We start from the raw sequence: 21,207 nt of genomic DNA, 5'->3' as shown, positions 1-21,207 counted from the left end.
CCATAAGTGATTTTAATTTTGTCTTTTTTAAAAAATAAATTTTCTATAATAAAAATGTATTACTTTATAGTAAAAAATGTAATCATAATTTATAAAACTACTCAAATGTGAAAATGTTCACAATATAAAGTTAAATGAAAACAATTTAAAAACAGTATATTCATGAGTCTCTGTGTTAAAATTATTGTATCATATGAAGTGATAAAGACCAGAAATACATCAAAATATAATAGTAATTAACTATGAGAAAGTGGAATTATAGATATTTCTTTTATATATTTACTTTTTTCAAATATTCTATCACGAAAATTGTTTTCAAATTTTCTACCTATATTCTGCTTTATAATCAGAACAAGTGAATGCAATTTCATTTAAAACAAAAAAGAGCAATGGTGTTAAAGATAGGAATTTACCATATAGATAAGCCCCAAACAGTGTAGTTCAGCTTACTAGGACTTCTACTTGGAGCTTCCCCAAAGAGAAACTACTGAGGCAAACAGATGGCGCTGAGGCAAACTTTAGGCCCCGTTTGTCATCCCCTGGTGGCATCCCCGGACTGCCTGGACAACGCAGTGTTCCAGGAACAATATTATCTCCAGGAACAATATTATCTCCAGGAAACAGGTATGCAACTGAGGGGATGTTTATACAGGGTGAGGCAAAAATAGGTTCACAGTTGTTCACGTGGAAAATAATACAATAACTGATAAGTAATAACAAGAATAAACTCTGTGTTTTGTGCACTCACAACTGCAACTCTCCTTTTGCCCCACCCCGTATTCTAGACATAATATTATTCTAAAGCAATCATGCAAGTGATACTTTCTTTCTATTCTTTCATTTTCTTAATTACCAAGTACTGATTCTCAATCCTCCTTTCCAAATGGAGAGAGTCACACACGAGTCCTCCTTTGGCCTGCCTGCCTTATTTTTGTTGCATTTAAAAAGTGTTGTGCCCTAGCTGGTATAGTTCAGTGGATTAAGCGCAGGCCTGCAAACCAAAGGGTTGCTGGTTCAATTCCCAGAGAGGGAACATGCCTGGGTTTCGGGCCAGGTCCCAAGTAGGGGACGTGTGAGAAATACACACTGATGTTTCTCTCCATTTCTCCTTCCCTTACCCTTTCTCTAAAAATAAATAAATATAGTCTTTAAAAAAAAAAAGCATTGTACGAGGCGGGCAGGTTCATCTCTGGAAAGCTGCTCTACAGCTGGAACAAGACTGGAAGTGACAAAACCTTGTCACTAGGACAAAACCGAATGCTGATTTGAGCAGCAATTTTCGACTTTTCATCTTGTTGCACATATAAACCAGTAACTAAAACTGTAGCACACCACAAAATATATTTTTCACTGAGCTGACAAGAAAACAGAAAGGTATAATTTTGACTCATTCACACCTGACGGCTGTTGTCATTTTTTTTTTTTTTTGACAATCTAAGGGATGGCTGTCATTGTTTAATTTAACCATCTAAGAGAAAAGAAGTCAGTGCTCCTGACTAAATAGCTATTGCATGTTTTAAAAATTCTTGCAGCACACTGGTTGCAAATTGCTGATCTAGAGGAGCACCTAATTAAAAAGGAAGCCCAAATCCTGGAATTGTATTTTTTGGCACCAGGCCTAATCTCTGGTTTTGAGAAGGGTCTTATGTACAAGGATAAGACTAAAAAATTTTTTGTGCCCTGGCTGGCATAGCTCGGTGGATTGAGCGCGGGCTGCGAACCAAAGTGTCACAGGTTCAATTCCCAGTCAGGGCATAAGCCTAGGTTGCAGGCCATGACCCCCAGCAACCGCACATTGATGTTTCTCTCTTTCTCTCTCCCTTCCCTTTCTAAAAATAAATAAATAAAATCTTAAAAATAAAAAAATATATAAATTTTTTTTGTTAATCCTCACCCTAGGATATGTTTATTGACGAGAGAGATAGAGAGAGAGGAACATCGACGTAAGAAACATCCATCAGTTGCCTTCTGTACGTGCCCCAACAGGGGATCCAGCCATAACCTAGGCACATGCGCTGACCAGAAACCAAACCCACAACCTTCTGCTGAATGGGACGACCTAGCTAGGGGGGGACAAAAGTAAATTTTGATCAACAGCAGTTTACTGTTAATAAGACAGGAGGTGACCAGGCTACTGAATGACTGTTTAGCAATCCTGTCCATACTGAGATTCTTCCAGGAATTACTTAGTACACTTCTATGGTTCATAGTCCAAATCAATGCATTTGAAAAATGTGATATATGCTATGCCAGTAAGAGAAAATATTTTTAAAAATTAAAGTCCAGGTGTAAGAGGATATTTATTAGGTGGGGTAAGGCCATAACCTAGTGATAGATAGATTGAGATCCACAAAGATATATACAAAGTTGACTCAACTAAAAGCTATTTAATACAGATTATGTAGAATTGTGTAAATGACTGCATCTTAATAATACTGGAGAAAAGTAAAAACTCATATAAAATATAACCAACCCGAGGGAAAGAGAGGAAAATTTTAGAATGAAAAAATGTAAGGGCCAGGAGTTCCATGTGCTCCCCAGACTGCTGAGAAATAGTTGGCTACACATGCCCATCTTGAGAAAAAGTAATAAAACAGGAGCAGCTGCTCTTCCAAAGTTAACTCCTGCTGATAGTTTAATTTGAAACAACTTCAGAGAAGCCTCCACACTAAGTAGTAAATGCTACACTAAGCTGGTGGTGGTAGACCAGCTGATAAAACTTTTCAATTTCCCAACTGACACGGCATACAAATGCTTCAATTTCATTCCCATCACACTAGGGGGAAATGCTAAAGTGACATTTCTTAAAACTACAATAAAACAACATAATATACATAGTTTCTGTAGAATGACATAGAATGTTAATAATCCTTTCACATCTCCCAGTGCAAAAGGACTTCTCCCTCCACCAAACATGCATACACTTTAATTTTTCACCTTGTTTACAGCATTACAGATGCTAGAGCAAAAGTAATGTTTCTCTTATACCTTAGAAAACATAATGCCAGAAAGTAATTACACACAAGCTATAGTTTATAGAGGTAGAGGAATCAAAACATATGGGCAGAGAAATGCCACGGAATTACAGTAGTTAAACTAAGCCCAGCAGAGCATGACATTTTTCATAGACATATTTAGAAGGAAGAAAAGCAAGAGCAAGTTAAATCCTTTACTTTTAGCTAAGCTATTTAAGCCATAATGTAATGATGATAAAATGTCAAAATAAAATCCTCCAAATCTTTATAAAATCAACATCAGGGTACCAATTCAAGGTGCCAAGACCCCTTCAAATTTTAATAATAAAGTGAGTTTTATCATCAACCATTAATTCCGAGTGTACTGAACTGTGTACACTCAGCTGCAGGTACTTTCTGCATGCTGAGTTGGAGTGCCCCCCTGTGTGGGGTGACATTTCAGGCTGTACTTTGGGGGCATGTGTGCGCAAGAAATGGGCTCTACTCAACCTGAAGTGGCACCAAACCACCAGGAAGCAACCTCAGATTTGCAAATAGAAAAGTAGGGCATAAAAAATTTAAAAACTTAAAATAATTGTGAATGAGAATAGGTGTTCAACAGAAACTTAAGAAAAAAATGAATTTTGGAAGAAGAAATAGAGGTTTTCTTCCACATGTATTCACAGATATAAACATGAAGATATTTATTGCAGCATCATTTCTGTTATAAAATGGAAATGACCCAAATGCTATCAATAAAGGACTGAATAAATAAATAATATGAAATTCTATGTAGTAGTTTAAAAAGTAATGAAGTGCAAAGTGACATGGTAAAACTTTCTTAAATAAAAGTGAAAAGGGCAAGTTGGTATAAACTTACATGAATACATATGCAAACATATATATACCTATGTGCTACACACATATACCCACTTATTCTATAATATACACTATATATATTTCATAGAAAGCAGACCCAGATAGGCACTGAACCACCAGATTCTTATTTTTTAATTATTATTATTTTGTAAAAGATTTTATTTATTTATTTTTAGAGAGGGAATGAAGGGAGAAAGAGAGAGAGAAACATCACTGTGCGGTTGCTGGGGGTCATGGCCTGCAACCCAGGCATGTACCCTGGGGCTGGGAATCAAACCTGCGACACTTTGGTTCGCAGCCCGTACTCAATCCACTGAGCTACGCCAGCCAGGGCAACCACCAGATTCTTAATAACTGTTGCCTATAGAATAAAGCAGATACCACACATTTCCATACTACTAAAAAATGTTTTCACATGCTACTTGTATAATTCAAGTGACGAAATGGGATAAACGCCTGTGGAGCAGTAAGTGGTACCATGAGTGAAGGGGACTACAGGAGTAGGACTACGAGTAGAGGTGAAATGGAAAGTGTTTAACTGTGTCTTTTTCTGAACAATCTTTACTCTTTCCTTCTTTTTATGTTCCTCTTTGAGAAGTAATCAAAGAAAATTTCACTCCATTTTATGCTTATGACCTATAAAAATATCTATTGATGCCACAGGATTCAAGGTGTTCTTAAAGGCCTTCTTAATTAATTAGGAAAATTCTCAGGATTTTTTAAAAATTATAGGTAATTTTACAAAGCCCATTAATTAGCTTAAGAAATAAAGAATAAATATACCTGAAGCTCCCTGTGGACCCTCCTCTGACCCATTCCTCTGACAATCAACATTCTGAATTTACTATCTATCACTTCCATGCATCTTTTTATACTTCTATAAAAACATGTAAAAATACATATACATAGTATATATGTAACCATAAAATATTGTTTGTTTAACCTATGATAACCATGATAAAATATGGTTTTTTTTTTTTTTTTTTGGTATCTGGAGTTCACAAACTTTTAGGGTCAGATAGTAAACACATTCAGCTTTGAGGGCCATGTGGTTGCTGTTGTAGATGGTCAACTCTGCTGCTGCGACATAAAAACAGACAGACAACACGCAAACACATGGGCATGGCCAAGCTCCTATAAAACGTTATTTACACAAACAGGTGGCAGGCCAGATTTGGCCTACTGGCTGACCTCTGCTTAACATAAATGATAGATTGTACCTATCCTTTTGCAACTTGGTTTCTACCATCCACAATTATACTTCTAAAATTTACCTATGTTTTCATGTGTATCCATAGTTCTTTTAATCCAAACAGTACTACATTACAAACAGTACTCAACATTCTAATACATGGTTCCTTTGGCACATGTGAAAGAATTTCTCGAGGGTATATAAATACCTCCTGGGTTGTATGGTAAGGGCATTTTCAGCTTTACCAGATATTGCTCAGTTGCTCTCTAAATATGATGTAACAAATTATTCTCACACAGACTTGTCAATCAATGAGATTTCGGTGCCAACTTGATGGAGGTGAAATGGTCGTTCATTATCATGTTACCACACATCTTCTGAATAATAGCAAGGTACAGAATCTTTTCAAATACTAGTTGGTCACTTGGGTTTCATCTTTTGTGAATTCCCTCTCCCTGTTTTACTGAGCTATTTGTCTCTTTTTTTCTGATGTGTATTTTTTTAATGGTGTACACTAATTTTTATCACCTATGTGCATTACACAGTCATAACTTGTCTTTTCTTAGGATTTTGAAATCTTCGCATACATAAATTTTAGATGTTTTTTCACATGGTCAAATCTTTTTCTCTGTGGTTTGTACTTGTTGAGGCTTTAGAACTCTTTCTGACTGCAGTCATAAAGTTAGTCTCATATATTTCTTCAAAGTGTTTCAGTTTTAGCCCTGGCCAGTGTGGTTCAGTTGGTTGGAGCTCATCCTGTAACCTAAAGGTTGTGGGTTCAACTGCCGGTCAGGGCACACACCTGGGTTGCAGGTTCAATCCCCTGTTGGGGTGCCAACAGCAAGCAACCAGTGTTTCTCCCTCACCCTTCCTTTTTCCATTTCTCTCTCTCTAAAAGCAATAAAAAAATGTCCTCTGGTGAGGATAAAAAAAAAGTTTCAGTTTTACTTCTGTACTTTTTATGTCTTTAGAGTCTACCTCACATGATGAAATAAAACAAATTGCGTCTGAATTTTTATAAACATGGGTAATCAATTGTTTCTGCACCATTTGTTGACATGTCCACTTTCCCCAATGATCTGTAATGCCACCTCTTATCATAACACATAATACAGAATTGTATATGTCCATCTTTGCCTATTATGATATCTACTTTGTTCCACTGACTTCTCTTTGTTGACAAAACACTGTCTTAATTACTTGCAAGAGTCTGCCTCCCTCTCTTGATCTTCAGAAATGATTGGTTATTCATGCTCTTCCTTATGAATTTTAGAACCACTGTACTGAGTTCAAAAATTTATATTGTGATGCCCTGGCCAGGTGGTTCAGTGGTGGGCAATCATCCCAAACACCAAAAATGGGGGTGGGTCCAATCATCAGGCAGGGCACATACCTAGGTTGTGGGTTCAATACCCAGTTGGGGCACGTGCAGGAGGCAACCAGTCCACGTTTCTCTCTGTTACTATTTCTGTCTCTCTCCCTTCCTCTCTCTCTAAATCAGTGAACATATCCTTGGGTGAAGATTTTTAAATTTTTTATTTTGTAATTTTTATTGAAATTTAATTGAGTTTTATGAATAGTTATCAAAGAGGATTCTAATAGGTAGTTTCAAGAAGGCTTTAGAAAGAGTTAGATACTAAGCAGCAGAAAGAAAGAAGGAGCTTCTACCCTTCTCGACAGCATGGATGGAACTGGAGAGCATTATGCTAAGTGAAATAAGACAGGTGGTGAGGGGCAAATTCCACATGATCTTACCTTTAACTGGAACCTAGTCAACAAAACAAACAAGCAAGCAAAATATAACTAGAAACACTGAAATTAAGAACAATCTGATAGTAACCAGAGGGAAAGGGGAAAAGGGATAACAGGGGAAAGAAAGGGAAGGGTTGTCAAGGAACAGGTATAAAGGACCCAGACAAAGCCAAAGATGGGAAGGATTGAGGGTGGGAGGTGGGAGTGGGTGGGGCAGGGGAAAGTGGTGTCGAGAAAATTGAGACACGGTGCTTGAACATAAAAAAAAAAGGACTAACATTAAAATGATGATTTTTGAGAAATAGATTTAGAATTCTCTCTTTTGCTGCCTTCTTTTGTTGCTGCTATAAATTATTTCCTTGTAGTAGATAAAATACTTAAGACAAAGTAACAGGTTTTGTAGCCTGCCTAAGTCACTAGGATCTATTATATTATTCAGAGCTAGTGGGGTGGTAAAAAAAAAAACAAGCTCCTAATTTTCCATCAGTGACACCAATTGCCACGGGCCTTAACTTTCTCTATTATCTTTTGCTCTTATTTCCCTCTTGATTAGTTATCAAACCACCATTCCATAGAACATTTTCCTAATTCTAATTGCTTGTCTGAAAAAGGAAGTTACAAATTCAAACAAAAAATTTTAAATCCTCTATAGTAAATCTCTCACTTGGAATTTTACAACCTACTTTAGTATAGCAAAGACTCTTAGTGGAATTACAGTAAAGAAGTATCTCTATTTTAGTTTTAATTTACCATTTCACAAACTTTTTTGTGAGTGAATGTTTATTTCTTGCATACTGATTAATTTCTTACAAAAGAATGTTCCTTGGACATCAATTTGGGAAATGGTATATTTAAACAAATAAGAAAAAGACAAGGATTTAGACATTTCTGACTTTCACACTGGTCAGTCAGCAATAGGAAAAAATTAAAATGCCAGTCTCAGAACAAAAAGCACCCAGCAAAACTTTTAACAATGCTTAAGCATTGTTTTTTAGCTGGGGTCTTAGCATTGGCCTATACCTGATAAAACTTTTCCTTTAACTTGGTAAGAGTTATGTTTTCCTTCTTATTTCAACACCAAAATGAAAGAACAGGCAGACGTCTCAGACTTATTGATCTCTCACTTTGGTCTTACAAAAAAGACAAGCAAAAGAAATGCGTTTTTCTTATCCTTGCTGGGCTTTGAGCCCATCATTTTTGCTGCCGAGCAGCCTGAAGAGAACAAACAAACATACCAAAATTAAATGACTTTTTGCTTATATTTTCTCCTTTCTGCTCTGTTTTTGCGGCAGGCATTAATCTGCTTGATGTACCGCTGGCCTGGTGGGGGAGTCCTGCTCAGCTGAGGATGGCAGGGGAAGCTCAGCTGAGGATGGCAGGGGAAGAACAATGGCCTTCCCTGAAAAGACATTTCTTCTCTCTTCCTATAGGGCATTCCTGCTTGTTGTTGCTGTAAGAAACATTTCATAATAGTCATAGGCAAGCTTTGGAGAGTCAGGTTCTTTCCAGTTTTCAAGGGGAAAATACTGGCATTTCCCTTTCTCTTTTCAAACTACATTTAGCATTTATTCAACAAACATGTATTTACTACTAAGACTAACTGCACAGTCCTCAGTACCTAACCATATAAACTAGAGATTAAAGAATGGTGGGTTTTCAGGAACATGTACAAAGGACACATGGACAAAACCAAAGTGGGGTAGGATCAAGGGTGGGAAATGGGGATGGCTGGGGTGGGGGGGAGTGGTGGTGGTGGGGGAATGGAGACAACTGTACTTGAATAACAAAAAAAGTGTGAAAAAAAATACAAAAAAAACCAATAAAGTATTTTCTGAATACCCTCAAGTACCAAAACGCTGCCTGAGGTACAACTAGGAAGACTTGCATGCTGACTTTAGAGTAAACAGGCTCTCAGAGACTGGGAGTGTTAATCGGAAACAATGGGTGCTCCATGGCCATGAAGCTGGAGACTTTTCTTGTTGTCTCTTGTGTCCTGAGCTTGGTTTAGGGCCTCTCAACGTGTATTTATTTGCTACTGAATGTGCGAAGGACTGTAGCCATGCGTGAATCTTTTCTATTTTGTCCCCCCATCAGCCTGTCTAGCTTTTCCTCGACAAGTGTCCCCTCACAGGTGGTCCGTTCCAGCTCTGACCAGCTACATTGGGACAGCCTTCCTCCCTTCCGCTGTGCAGAAGTCCACCCCCACCTCCGCAGTCTCACAGTCTGCCCCGTGAGCCTCTATGGAGCACACAGGGCAGTCCCCTCACCACTACATTTGAGTTTGAAAATGTCAAGTCTACAGAAAAGTTGAAGAACAGAGCAACCAACACACATATGCTTTTCATCTAATCACCAGTTATTAATATTTTCCCGTATTTGCTCCATTTTATCTCCTGCTGTTTTCTTTTTTAAAATGAATCATCTGAAAGTATTTTGCGAATGTAAAACTATATCACATCTAAGACTTTGGCATTCATCTCCTAAGACTAAGGACATTCTCCCACATAACAGCATTCCTATTATACATCTAAAAAAAGTAATATTGATAAACTATTATCTAAATGGAAATTCACATGAAAAGTTTCTTAATTATCCCCAAAGTGTTTTAAAATCTGAACTTTAAAATTCCAGATTAAAAAGAAATTCAGTCTCTTTTAATCTAGACTATTTTTCTAGCTTTTTTTTTTTAAGATTTTATTTATTTATTTTTAGAGAGGGAAGGGACGGAGAAAGAGAGAGAGGAACATCAATGTGCAGTTGCTGGGGGCCATGGCCTGCAACCCAGGTATGTGCCCTGACTGGGAATCGAACCTGCGAAACTTTGGTTCACAGCCTGTGCTCAATCCACTGAGCTATGCCAGCCAGGGCTTTCTAGATTTTTTATATACCGTATTTCATAACTTGGACTACTGCTACATAAGCTGACCTACATGTACAGCTAATCCATCATCTGGAGGCACACACTGTCAGGCTGTCTCACTAATGATGAGATATAAGTTGACCACTTAAAAACTCTGAGGCAGTGTGAATGAATATATATTCCTCCAACTACTTTTCACCCATGTTTTAGGAGCCACTGTGATCCTTGTGTGAATCAATTATTACACTGAAAATTATAAAATTATATTTTCTAATTCTATGATTTCTTCTACATGGATTTTAAAAAAGCCCATGTGTTAGAATCTGTTATCACCTAAAAATTATTGATACTCAAATTATCCCAGATTTGGCCAGTGGGAGCCTCCTGAAGCCTTTTTGACAAGACTCCATTAGTTGAGCGTTTCCTGTATTTTTGCCAGATTGGAAGTGAGATTAGTCCAGAGTCCCCTGTACTTGCCCGTTCTCCAGACCTGGAGTCAGCCACTCCTCCAAAGATCCCTGTTTCTTCTTATGGGGAACAGCATTTATGAGGAATAACGTTGCTAGTTTCTTCTACATGCCAGCCCTCCAAATGTTTGAAGCCGGTTATTTCTATCTCATACACCTCCCAAAAACTTTCACTTCTAGGCTAAATTCACAGAGTTCCTTATGTAGTCTTCCTGTGACTTGGTTCTGATTTCTGCCCTACTCTTCTCTTTCCTGTTACCTGTCCCAGCTCAGCTGCCGTTTTCTATTCTAGTGGTTCCCCACCTGGCTATACATCAGAGTCACTAGGGGACTTCTTTCCTATATAGATTCCCAGGACCTACTCACTCCATACTCACTGAATGAGAATCTCTGGGAGCATGGGACTCTTGTTTTTATTTTTGTTTTGTTTGTTTTTTAAGCTCCCCAAGTGATATCAACCACTGAAGATTTGATTTTCAAGGCCCTATGGACCGAGAATTGGATACAACATCAAATTCTGGTCTAGCACTATTACATTTTTTATATTAAACACGAAAATTCTTTCAATGTAATTAAATCAATGCTGACATTTTGGGAGAAGTGGAGGCAATGACATGAAAATTTTGACTCATGATCAATTTGTGAAGAATTACATCCTCAAGATTTAACATATTGTTAAGTCACATCTCCCAAATCTCACATTCAATTGGTCTTCCAGAACTAAGTGTAAGAATTTACATTTTGATTGTATCATCCTAAGTATTTCCAACTTTATGTCACTCACGGTTAGGTTTGCTGTTGAAGTTCTCTCTCTTATATCATCTTTTTTTCTATTATTATATTTTTAAAGTATTAAAAATACCAATCTCACAAACTTTCCTGATTGTAGTGGTGGTCACATAATGGTATGTTTCCTAAAATTCACAGAATAATACACCAAAAAGAGTGTTTTAATGTATGTAAATTATACCTGAAAAATATCAGCCTTATATTTCAAATACTCAGCTATGTTTTTATCCCACGTCTCACTGATTTATTTTTGATTGACAATTTTCTGCAAAATGTATTGCTATTCTAACTAATGGCATTTTCATGGATTTTGTATTTTTGTTCATTTGAGGTCAACATATTCCAGGTTTTGATACCTTGCAAAAGCATCAGGGTTTGGTTTGCCAAGACAGTGAACTCAGTGTCTGCATTATTTCCATTTTATCTGTTCCCACAACACCAAATGTAAAGAAAAAGTGATAAAATGTGGGATAAGGAGAAAAAACTATTAGAAAAATTACAACTCTTCACAGAATTGGATCAAAAAATTGGACTCTTGCCTAGAAGTGGAAGTTAAACAATTTTCCTTTTTTAAATCATTTTAAAAAGATTTTTATGTATTTTTTTTGAGAGAGAGGAAGGAAAGGAGAAAGAGAGAGAAAGAAACATCGGTGTGTGGTTGCCCCTTGCACAACCCCTACTGGAGACCTGGCCCGCAACCCAAGCATGTGCCCTGATTGGGAATTGAACCGGTAACCCTTTGGTTCGCAGGCCAGCACTCAAACCAATGAGCCACACTAGCAAGGGCAGAAGTTAAACAATTTTCTACCTATATGTTTGACAAGGATTTTAAAAAATATTCTTCAGTGTTGGTGAAGATCTTGTGAAACATACTCTCACAAGAGTGGGTTACAGACTTAAGTAATATAACTTTCCTGGTCATTTGAAACTAACAAGAACTTAAAGACTTCAACTGAAACACATATATACTAATAAGAAAAAAAAGGAAGAAACTATACCAAATTTTTAGCAGTAGCCAGCCATCTCTAGCTGATGAAAGATTGTTGTGTTTTGTTTCTCAATGTTTTTATTTTTTAAAATACTTTAAAAACTTCTACATGATGATCCTATATTAGTTTATAATTAGGGAAAAAACAATACATGCTTAGAAAAACACCAGTTAAGAAAAGGAAGGAAAATAAACCACAAAAGGAAATAAATAGGAACAAAATAATTTTTGTAAGAATTGGCCTATCACTGACAGGAATTCTCAAAATAAAATGTCTTTCAAGTAGAGTAGTCAATAATTTTATAAAAAATGTTTGTTAAGAGAATAAACTATTTTTTGTAAAGCTTCTTCAAATGCCATAGAAGATTCAAATGTACAGTAACTCTAAAAGGGATATTTGAGTTGCCTCCAAACAATATTTCTCAAATGAGAAGCTTCATGCAAAATTACTGAATACTGTAAGTTCATACCTTGAAGAACGATGCTCTGGTTTATTTCGTTCGTTGCGATCTGTAAAGAGAGAAGACAGTTACACGTCAAAATGTTCTTTAGAAACCCTGGAAAAGTCCTTAATCACGAGCTTCCAGACCATTAGATTTCACAAGAACTGTTCAAAGGTAGCTGAGTCCTTTCCTGTATAAGGCTCTTCATCCAAGTGGAGAGGGTTTGGCTGACAGAGGAGACAGAAAAGATTCAGAGAAAGACAGGCATATACAGTTTTCATGGCTGGTTAAAATCATCTACTTGGAAAATACATCATTACGTGTATTATTTCATTCCAAAGATCTTTGCTGCTTTAAACACTCTGCTAAAACAAAAACAAATTTAGCTAAGGAAAGAAAGTAAGGAAATCGAAAAGCCACAAATTACTCAGCTCCGAAAAAATTATTCCATGAATCATGGTTGGCAAAAACTTCTAACAGGATGGAGAAGGGGAAAAAATGAGCAGTCAGCTACAGCAACATCTGCAAATACACTAAGACCAGTACAACCTCATCCTTAACTCTCAAACACCCAGAGCACTTCAGAAGTTGCATTTCACTGTTTGAAAGATTATTAGGTCTAATGTGCTATTGAGCAGTGATTTTCCCAGGGGGCATTTCACAACTCCTTGCCCAGAGAGCATCTGGCACGTCAGGAGGCATTTTTGTATTGTTACAACTGGGGAGGAAGGAGCTACTGGCATCTGGTAGGTCAGACCAGGGATGCTGCTAAACATCCTACAACGCGCCCTACAACAAAATCATCTTGCTGAAATGTCAACCGTGCAAAGGTTGAGAAGCCCTGCTACAGGGTCAGAGACCAGAGATGACTGCTTGAAATTTTCAGAGTGTCTCTCTGGAATGCTGTCAAAGGCTACTAAGCAACTTGAAGACTACTATATACAAGAGAAAAGAACCACAAGACTCCCAAGGTTGTCTTTTTGGACCTTGAATAACGGTTTTTTTCAATACATGCTTCAAAATAAGACAAGTAAGAAGGTCTCAGTCTTACAGAAAAACTAACAATAGAAAGCAATGTGTAAGCCACAATAAAGTCCTGTGCAATGACTTTTAAAAAAAAATCCTATGCAATGTTGTCCAAATACTGTTTTCTAAAGTATCTTCTGAATTATTGCTAACCTAGTAAAATTAAATCCCAAAACAAAGATTAGACAGGAATTTTCTTTTTCCCTTAACTTTATTGCTGGTGGAGTAGCATAAAGATAATGAAAATGTACTGTAAAACTTCTGGAGAGAATTGTGGAAGAAAAGGAATTAGATTTACATAGTTAAATGTATGTATCAGTTCTTTCTGAGTGGGTTCATAATGATAAAGAAATGTTTAAACCAAAGAGTTAGTACACAGGAAGACAGTGTTTTATGAAAGACTAACAAAGAGGAAGATTCACAATAAAACATGTTCGTGTAGATATGCTTCCAAAATGCACTCTGTTAACATGCTCCCGGTTCCAATTTCTCTACACAGTGACTTAGTGTTATTGCTGCTTTTCAAACTTTTGTTTTAGTTTAGCTGGGTTTTACCCTGCCCTTAAATAAAAATATCATGGTTTTTCACTTACTAAGTTCCAAAAGTTTAGTCATAGCAATATAGCACACAATTTAACTGTATTTTCAATCCTTCCTTTTCAGCTTTTAGCCTGCTAGTTTTGCTAACCAAAGTAAAGTATAAGGTCTTAAAGTAAAGCTAGAAACTGTGCAGGTCAGCCTTCCTCCAAAAACAAAGCAACAGCTCTTACCTGTGCCTAAAGATGAGCTCAAAGTCTGCCCGTGATACCATTTGCTGTGGCTAGGGTCCAAGTTGCATACAGATTATCAAGGCATGCAATCCCAAACTCCCCCACGAATCTTTCTAGTGATACAACACACAGGAGGAGGAGAGAAACAGAGTCACAGTGAGTGTAAACAAGACTCAGCATCTGAGGGCTTCCCTCCAGGGCCTGCTCTGATTGGCAGATGTGCTCTGACCAGTCTGCACAGCTGGAATGTGGCCACTCAGGAAGCGAATGGCTCATAGCTCTCATTAATTCTTGGTTAAAACAGGAAAATTTATAGTCATTTTTATACTTTCTGTTCTAAGAAAATACGAATGCCTCTCCAAATTACTTATAGAAATAGTAATTAAAATCTAAGAAAATAAGTTGATAATCTGTTGAAGGGCATTTTAAACATTTCCTCCCAAATTCACTCAGTGTTATATGTGTTACATTTCTGTGTAAATATACATATACACTGTAACATGTTACTCCCAAGTACCATATATTTGATAATTTGAAGGTATGAGTAAACTATCCATTACTCACAATATTCTCCATCCCCTACCTCTTGACAATAGAAAACAAATTAAAACACAGGTTCATGGTGTGATCTTTTTTCCTCAAAGTATACAAATAATTGGACCTCAAATTTTGCCATAAGCCATCTTCTAGCTTGAATACACATACAGATGTAGTGTGTGTATGCTGTCCACACATATTTTTATACTCTAATTTTAAGCAAAGTAATCTTCATGACAGCCAAAAATATTGTGCAATTGTCAAGAAATACATTAGTAGTAATGTGGAATTTCTGGCAAAATAATATGCGGTTATTATTTTGGTCCAAAACCAAGACTGAACAAAACAAAGCACTGAGGGAAGATTCAAGGTCCGGATCATGCCAACAGTAATAAAACATTTGGATAAAATCTCCTTAATAAAAATGAGAACTGATCTATAGCAAACACGGAAATTTCATCTCGCAGTATACAGTGCTGTAAACATATGGATTTTATTTATTTCAAATCAAATACATTTTGGTACAAACACCCATTTTTTTAGAGTTCCTAATTTTTAAGTTATCAGAATATACTTGCAAAGCCTTCCTGAACTTTTACATACTTAGAAGTCATATAAATAACTTATTAGCCCAACTTACCATTTCTACAAAACAAATCTTTAAAAATGCTCTAATTCTAAAATTTAATTGCCAAATGCTGCACATTTACTGTGGATAATGGGCCTATCACACTGAGCATAATGATTTAGGTCAAAGATCAGCAGGACACCCTCAATGTGAAGGTCAGCGTGGCTGGCTGGCTCTGGAAATGTCGCTTGGTTTTGCAGGTGTGCGCCACTCACACACACTCACACAGCACGAGAGCACTTGCATTCCCTGTCCCTACTCATCCATGTCTCCTGGTTAATAAAGCCAACTGAGGAAATGAAAGAATACCATGCAAAGCAGAACAGAGGCAGAAAATAAAGCAAACAGGTACAAAGGGAGTTGTTGATGGCGGTGTGTGTGTGTGTGTGTGAATGTTGTGGAGAGAGAGAAAGGAGGCAACAGGGGAGCCCTCACCATAACGGGACAGAGAAGCAGGAGAGTGGCAGGAAGCTACACTGAGTCAGGGACTCTATATAAGAACTCCAGATTACCCCAATTTTTCTGCCATGATGACTTCTGGTTCGAAGTATTCTGGACATACAAGATTCTAATGTTTATGTATTTAGGTGGGACACCACATAATACAGAAATGGGACCCTGTTCTTTTTGGGAATGGCTACACAGATTCTACTGATGTGTAACTAATCAGGTGACTCTGAATCTAATAATTTGAAAAAAAAAACTCAGAAATGAAGATGACAAAAATGCAAATGTCTCTTTTGCTGTGATTAAAAATAGGAAGAATGGCCAACTCAGAATTTATGAGAATCTCCTGTAAGATAGGCAGGCTTTAGGGATTTTGCTTTAATCATTTAACTGAGGAGAAAAATCAAATTCCATTGGGTAGGAACTTAACATTGCTAATTCAAGTTGGCAGTGAAAGGTCCTAAATCGTTGTCTGAAATTAGAGGGAAGACTCAGTCTACGTGAATGAATATACCCAGACACACTTGGGGTAGAGTACAAAGCAGTAAAAAGGAATCTGTTATACCTCATATTGGAGAACTAAAGTCTCTCTTTAGAATGAGTATTATCTCTGAAGGGATTCTGTATGACACTCTCAAGAATCACTGTCCAATTTCAGCTGAGGTGTAAACAAAATGTTATTTTTTAAGAACAGATCAATCCTACATAAAAGTTTTGTACCATTCAGTATTAACTAAAGGACCACACATTCTGAAAAAGAATTCTTTGTAACAATAATATCATTACCTCTTTCCTTATGATAAACAGAATAAATAAAACAAATGAATCCATCCATTCATTAGAAGACAAAAAATATTCAGGTTTTGCAATTCTTATTTTGATGACTCGAAAAGATAAGCAAAACTTTTTCCACTCAAATTGGACATGGATGGAATTTTAAATATCTGAGATCAGAGTTTCAGAGACTTTTCTAAAATCCTTAAATGGTTCTTATATTTACGCAGAGAAAATTGCAAACCTACATCTATTTGAAAAGAAGCCAATGTTCCTTCTGCAACGTTACTGATTCTGAGCAATGCCCATTCACCCCCTTTTATTTAATTCCGTGTCATCACCCTTGTTCAGGTGTGCTTCCACATTGGTTTTTTACATTTTATTTACTGAGTTGAGAGAGAGAGCACTGATATGTTGTTCCACTTATTTATGCATTCATTGGTTGCTTCTTGTATGTGCCCTGGCCAGGATGCAACCTGTGAGCTTGGCGTATTGGGGTGACACTGCAACAAACGGAGCTACCCGACCAGGGTCTCCAACTGATTTTTAGTCACTTTTGAGGCTCCCAAGGTGACTAGTATATTGCTTTTAAATGGCAGGTTATCCATAAATATATTTGTTGTTGTTAGGACTTCAGTGAGAAAGTTGCTATCTTGCTATTTGGGTTGAAAACACCAAGACGTTAAAGACAGTTTCTGTGAGCTACCATGGCAGGAGAGAAGTGAGGCATTTTATAGGGAAGTTTCCATGACCTCTGCCCACGCTTCCGTGGGTAAGTGGAAAAGTTTGATCTGCAGCACTGTCAATAGTGACACCTTTCATTAATTCTAATTATAAAGTACCTAAACTCATTAAATTGCAGCACTCTAGTCCCACAGGGGGAGGTATTGGAGATGGAAGCGAAGTGTTTTCAGTACAGGAGTTACGTTTCAGCAAAGAAGCAGAGTGTCTGTAGAGTCCATTTTCTCCTTCCCACGCCCACCGTCCTTACCCACATTTTAGGTTCCGATCAGCTCTTGTCTGGACCATTGTGCCTGAACTGGCTTTTCTGGTTCCAGTCCCTTTCCCTCCAATTCGGCCATATATTTAGGTATTATAAATACTCAGTTTGGCAATTAGGTACAGGTTAAGGGCAAGAACTCTAAGTCAAACAGGCCTTCTTTGAGTTCTTGCTTCACTTTTTATTTATTACGTGGATGACCTTAGCCAGACATCTAACCTCTGTAAGCTTCAGTGTCCAGTGTCCACATTGGTGAAAGGGGATGCCCATCTCATCGAGGCGAATGAGGATTGAGTGAAGACATGCACGGGAAGGAGGGTCAAGTTGCTGACTATGATAATGGCTCCATAAATGTTTACTATTATCATGATGCCTGGGACACAGAATATTTGTAGAATTCATAATACTGTGAGTAGAATTAGCTAAGATATGAATTATTCCGTGTCCAATATGGAGTTTTTAATTCTGTGAGGGTTTGTTTCTTGCTTATCACTGGTCAAGACAGGAATAGACTCATAAATAACTTCCAAAGCCCCCTTATCCCGTGACTCCAGCCTCTTTCCCTTCCCGGCCCTTTTGTACCCAAGGCTACTGTGAAAACTCTTCCCGGTGCGACTTCTGACAAGTGACAAATAAGCCCTCCAAGCAAGCAGCAGAAGGGAGAAAGAAAATTAAAAGGCAGGCACAGGCAGCTCCTTCAGGATGAAAAACTCTCGCCGGGCAAGGTCTGCCACCCCTTCTGCTCCTTGAAGCCCACCCGCGAGGTCTCCCCGTCCCACTCACGCTGTGCGTATGAAGCCCTCACAGTCATTTTTCTGAGACTCAAGAAGCCTAAATAAAATGAATTTCCTTAGTAAAATGAATGAGTGGAAATACTGAAATCTGCCTCCCTATTTTGGGATAGTATGGATTTCTTTCACAAGAATCCAAAAGAAAAAGATTTAATTATTCCTTGTGCCAAAACATAGGTAATGTTTAGCCACAGGTTGCTTTTTCAGCTGTTAGGGTAAAAAGATCTTTTTTTTTCCTTAAGGAAAGCTCATTCTTACTGTCCCTTCTTCCTTTATTTCTGATTAATTTGCAGATCTCATAACGAAGTGTTACCTTGTACAGCTGCCTCTGCAAAATGAGCAAATATCAGAGAACACTGAAACCAAGAGACCCCACCGTCAGTGGAGAAGCAGGAAACAAGGGGACAACCGCATCATCACACACACCAGGCACCCCATCCTGACGGAAGGCTGTGCAAACCTGTGCAAACTTGTGCCACCACACGGATGTGGATGTTTCAATTTGGATTTTCAAACTGAGATTTTTATCCACAGTGGGGCAGTCTTGGTCTCTAACAAAAAATGATACAATTTTTTTTTTAAATCAAAAACAAGGCAAAGCCATATCTGCCCTTGCCGCATCACCTTACCTAGGCAGGGATACGAGAATGTATTCTCTGGACAACACCACATTGCTTCTTGCAAATTCAAACCCACCCATCTTCTTCCTTTCCGTTTTGTTAACAAACTTCCATCCACACAGCCACCTTCAAAATGCTACTGAACACAAACAAGGAGAATGCCAACCGCCTCATCATATTTTTCAACTATGTAGAATGCCTCTGAATGCTTCGTTCTAATTTTTTACAGCTCTAAAGATGCACGGGATGTTAGAGTGAGAGGAGACCTGAGGGGCAGTGCCATTTCTGCTTTGAAGCCTTATCTGACTTCTCACAGGGAGAAATAACGCTCCTATCCACCCTTCCCACATGCACACACACACACTGCCTAGTACTCGCTGGCGCTTATCACATTTTGCCTCACATTATAGTTCTCTTCATCTGTGTCTTATTGCTTCAGTGATTGTAAGTTCCTTCAAAACAGGGCCTATATGTATCTCATAATGCTTGGCAGAGTACCTTACACACAGTAGATACAATATAGTATCTATCATTGAATACACTGGTGTGGATCCTCTCCAACACCTCTGCAAACTGGAAACCAACTGAACTGAAAAGTCTTTGTGCTAAGGATGTGGAGGACCTATATACTGAAAACTACAAAGCATTATTAAGAGAGATTGCACCCTGGCTGGCGTGGCTCAGTTTGAGCGCTGGCCTGTGAACCGAAAGGTTCCCAATTCAATTCCCAGTGAGGGCACATGTCTGGGTTGCGGGCCAAGGTCATGGTTGGGGACATGAGAGGCAACCAACTGATGTTTCTCTTGCACTTCGCTGTTTCTCTCCCTCTCCTTCTCCCTCCTTTCCCCTCTCTCTGAAAATAAATGAAATCTTAAAAAAAAAGAAAGAGATGGAAAATGACACAATGATATGGAAAGATATTCCATGTTCATGGGCTGGAAAAATCAACAGAGTTAAAGTGGCCATATTACCCAAAGCAATATACAGATTTAATCCAATCCCTACCAAAACTCCATTTTTTGAAGAACTACAATGAAAAATCATCAGATTTATATGGAAACATAAAAGACCCCAACTAGCCAAAGCAATGCTAAGAAAGAATGAAGTTGGAGGTATCACACTTCCTGGATTCAAATTATACTACAGAACTACAATAATCAAAACAGCATGGTACTGGCAGAAAAACAGACATACAAGCCAACAGAACAGAACTGTGTGCCTAGAAAAAAAAAACACATGTGTATGGGCGAATAATTTTTGACCAAGGGGCCAAAAACACAGAATAGAGTAAAGAAAATCCCTTCAATAAATGGTGCTCAGAAATTGGAAAGCCACATACAAAACAATGAAACTAGATTACAGTTTGTCTCCATGTACAAAAATTAATTCAAAACAAATCAAAGACCTATATAAGATTTGAAATAATAAATTACATAGAAGAAAACATAGGTACTAAACTTACCAACCTTGGTTGTAGAGAACATCTTATGAACTTGACCCCAATGGCAAGGGAAGCAAAGGCAAAAATAAATGAATGGGGCTATCTATATCAATCTAAAAAGCTTCTGCACATCAAAAGAAGCTGACAACAAAACAAAAAAGCAACCACAGGATGAGAGATGGTATTTGCAAACACAGTTCGACAAAGGGTTAATATCCAAAATGTATAAAGAACTCACACAACTCAACATCGAACAAACAATCCAATTAAAAAATAGGCAGAGGACCTGAACAGATACTTCTCCCAAGAGGATATACAAATGGCCAATAGATACATGAAAAGATGTTAAACTTTACTAGCTGTTAGGGAAATGCAAATCAGAATTACAATGATATACCACCTCACACTGTTAGAATGGTTATTATTAACAAGACAGGTAGTAACAGGAAGAGCTGGAGAGGTTGCAGAGAAAAAGGAACCCTCATTCACTGCTGCTGGGAATGTAGACTGGTACAGCCACTATGGAAAACAGTCTGGAAGTTCCTCAAAAAATTAAGAAGAGAGTTACCACATGACCCAGCAATCCCTTCTCCTAGATATCTACCTGAGAAACTTGAAAACATTTCTTCACAAAGACATATGCACCCCTATATTAACAGCAGAATTATTTACAGTGGCCAAGACCTGGAAACAACCAAAGTGTCCTTTCAACAGGGGACTGGATAAAGAAGATGTGGTACATGTATACTATGGAATACTACTCAGGCATGAGAAAAAACGAAATACTGGCATTTGCAACAACATGGATGGACCTTGAGAATATTACACTAAACAAAGTAAGTCTATCAG

General features: G+C 37.7%; 1 protein-coding gene across 8 annotated transcripts in view; it reads right to left on the bottom strand.

Moving 5' to 3' along the window:
• SH3D19 (SH3 domain containing 19) overlaps positions 1 to 21,207 on the bottom strand; it is a 149,330-nt gene that overhangs the window by 72,173 nt on the left and 55,950 nt on the right. For 6 of the 8 annotated variants that reach the window (XM_045831091.1, XM_045831093.1, XM_045831092.1 and 3 more), the window contains exon 2: positions 12,352 to 12,391. In XM_045831091.1, coding sequence (XP_045687047.1) covers positions 12,352 to 12,391 — 40 coding nt within the window. Of the gene's footprint in view, positions 1 to 12,351; positions 12,392 to 14,120; positions 14,229 to 21,207 lie in introns of those variants that run through there. The other 2 variants (XM_045831096.1, XM_045831097.1) reach the window with 2 other exon arrangements.

This window comes from Phyllostomus hastatus, unplaced genomic scaffold (genome assembly GCF_019186645.2).
Source record: "Phyllostomus hastatus isolate PE091 unplaced genomic scaffold, TTU_PhHast_1.1 phas_contig_159, whole genome shotgun sequence".
Taxonomy (NCBI): Eukaryota; Metazoa; Chordata; class Mammalia; order Chiroptera; family Phyllostomidae; genus Phyllostomus; species Phyllostomus hastatus.
The sequence above is the reverse complement of the archived record's forward strand: the minus strand, read 5'-3'. Positions and strand labels throughout refer to the sequence as shown.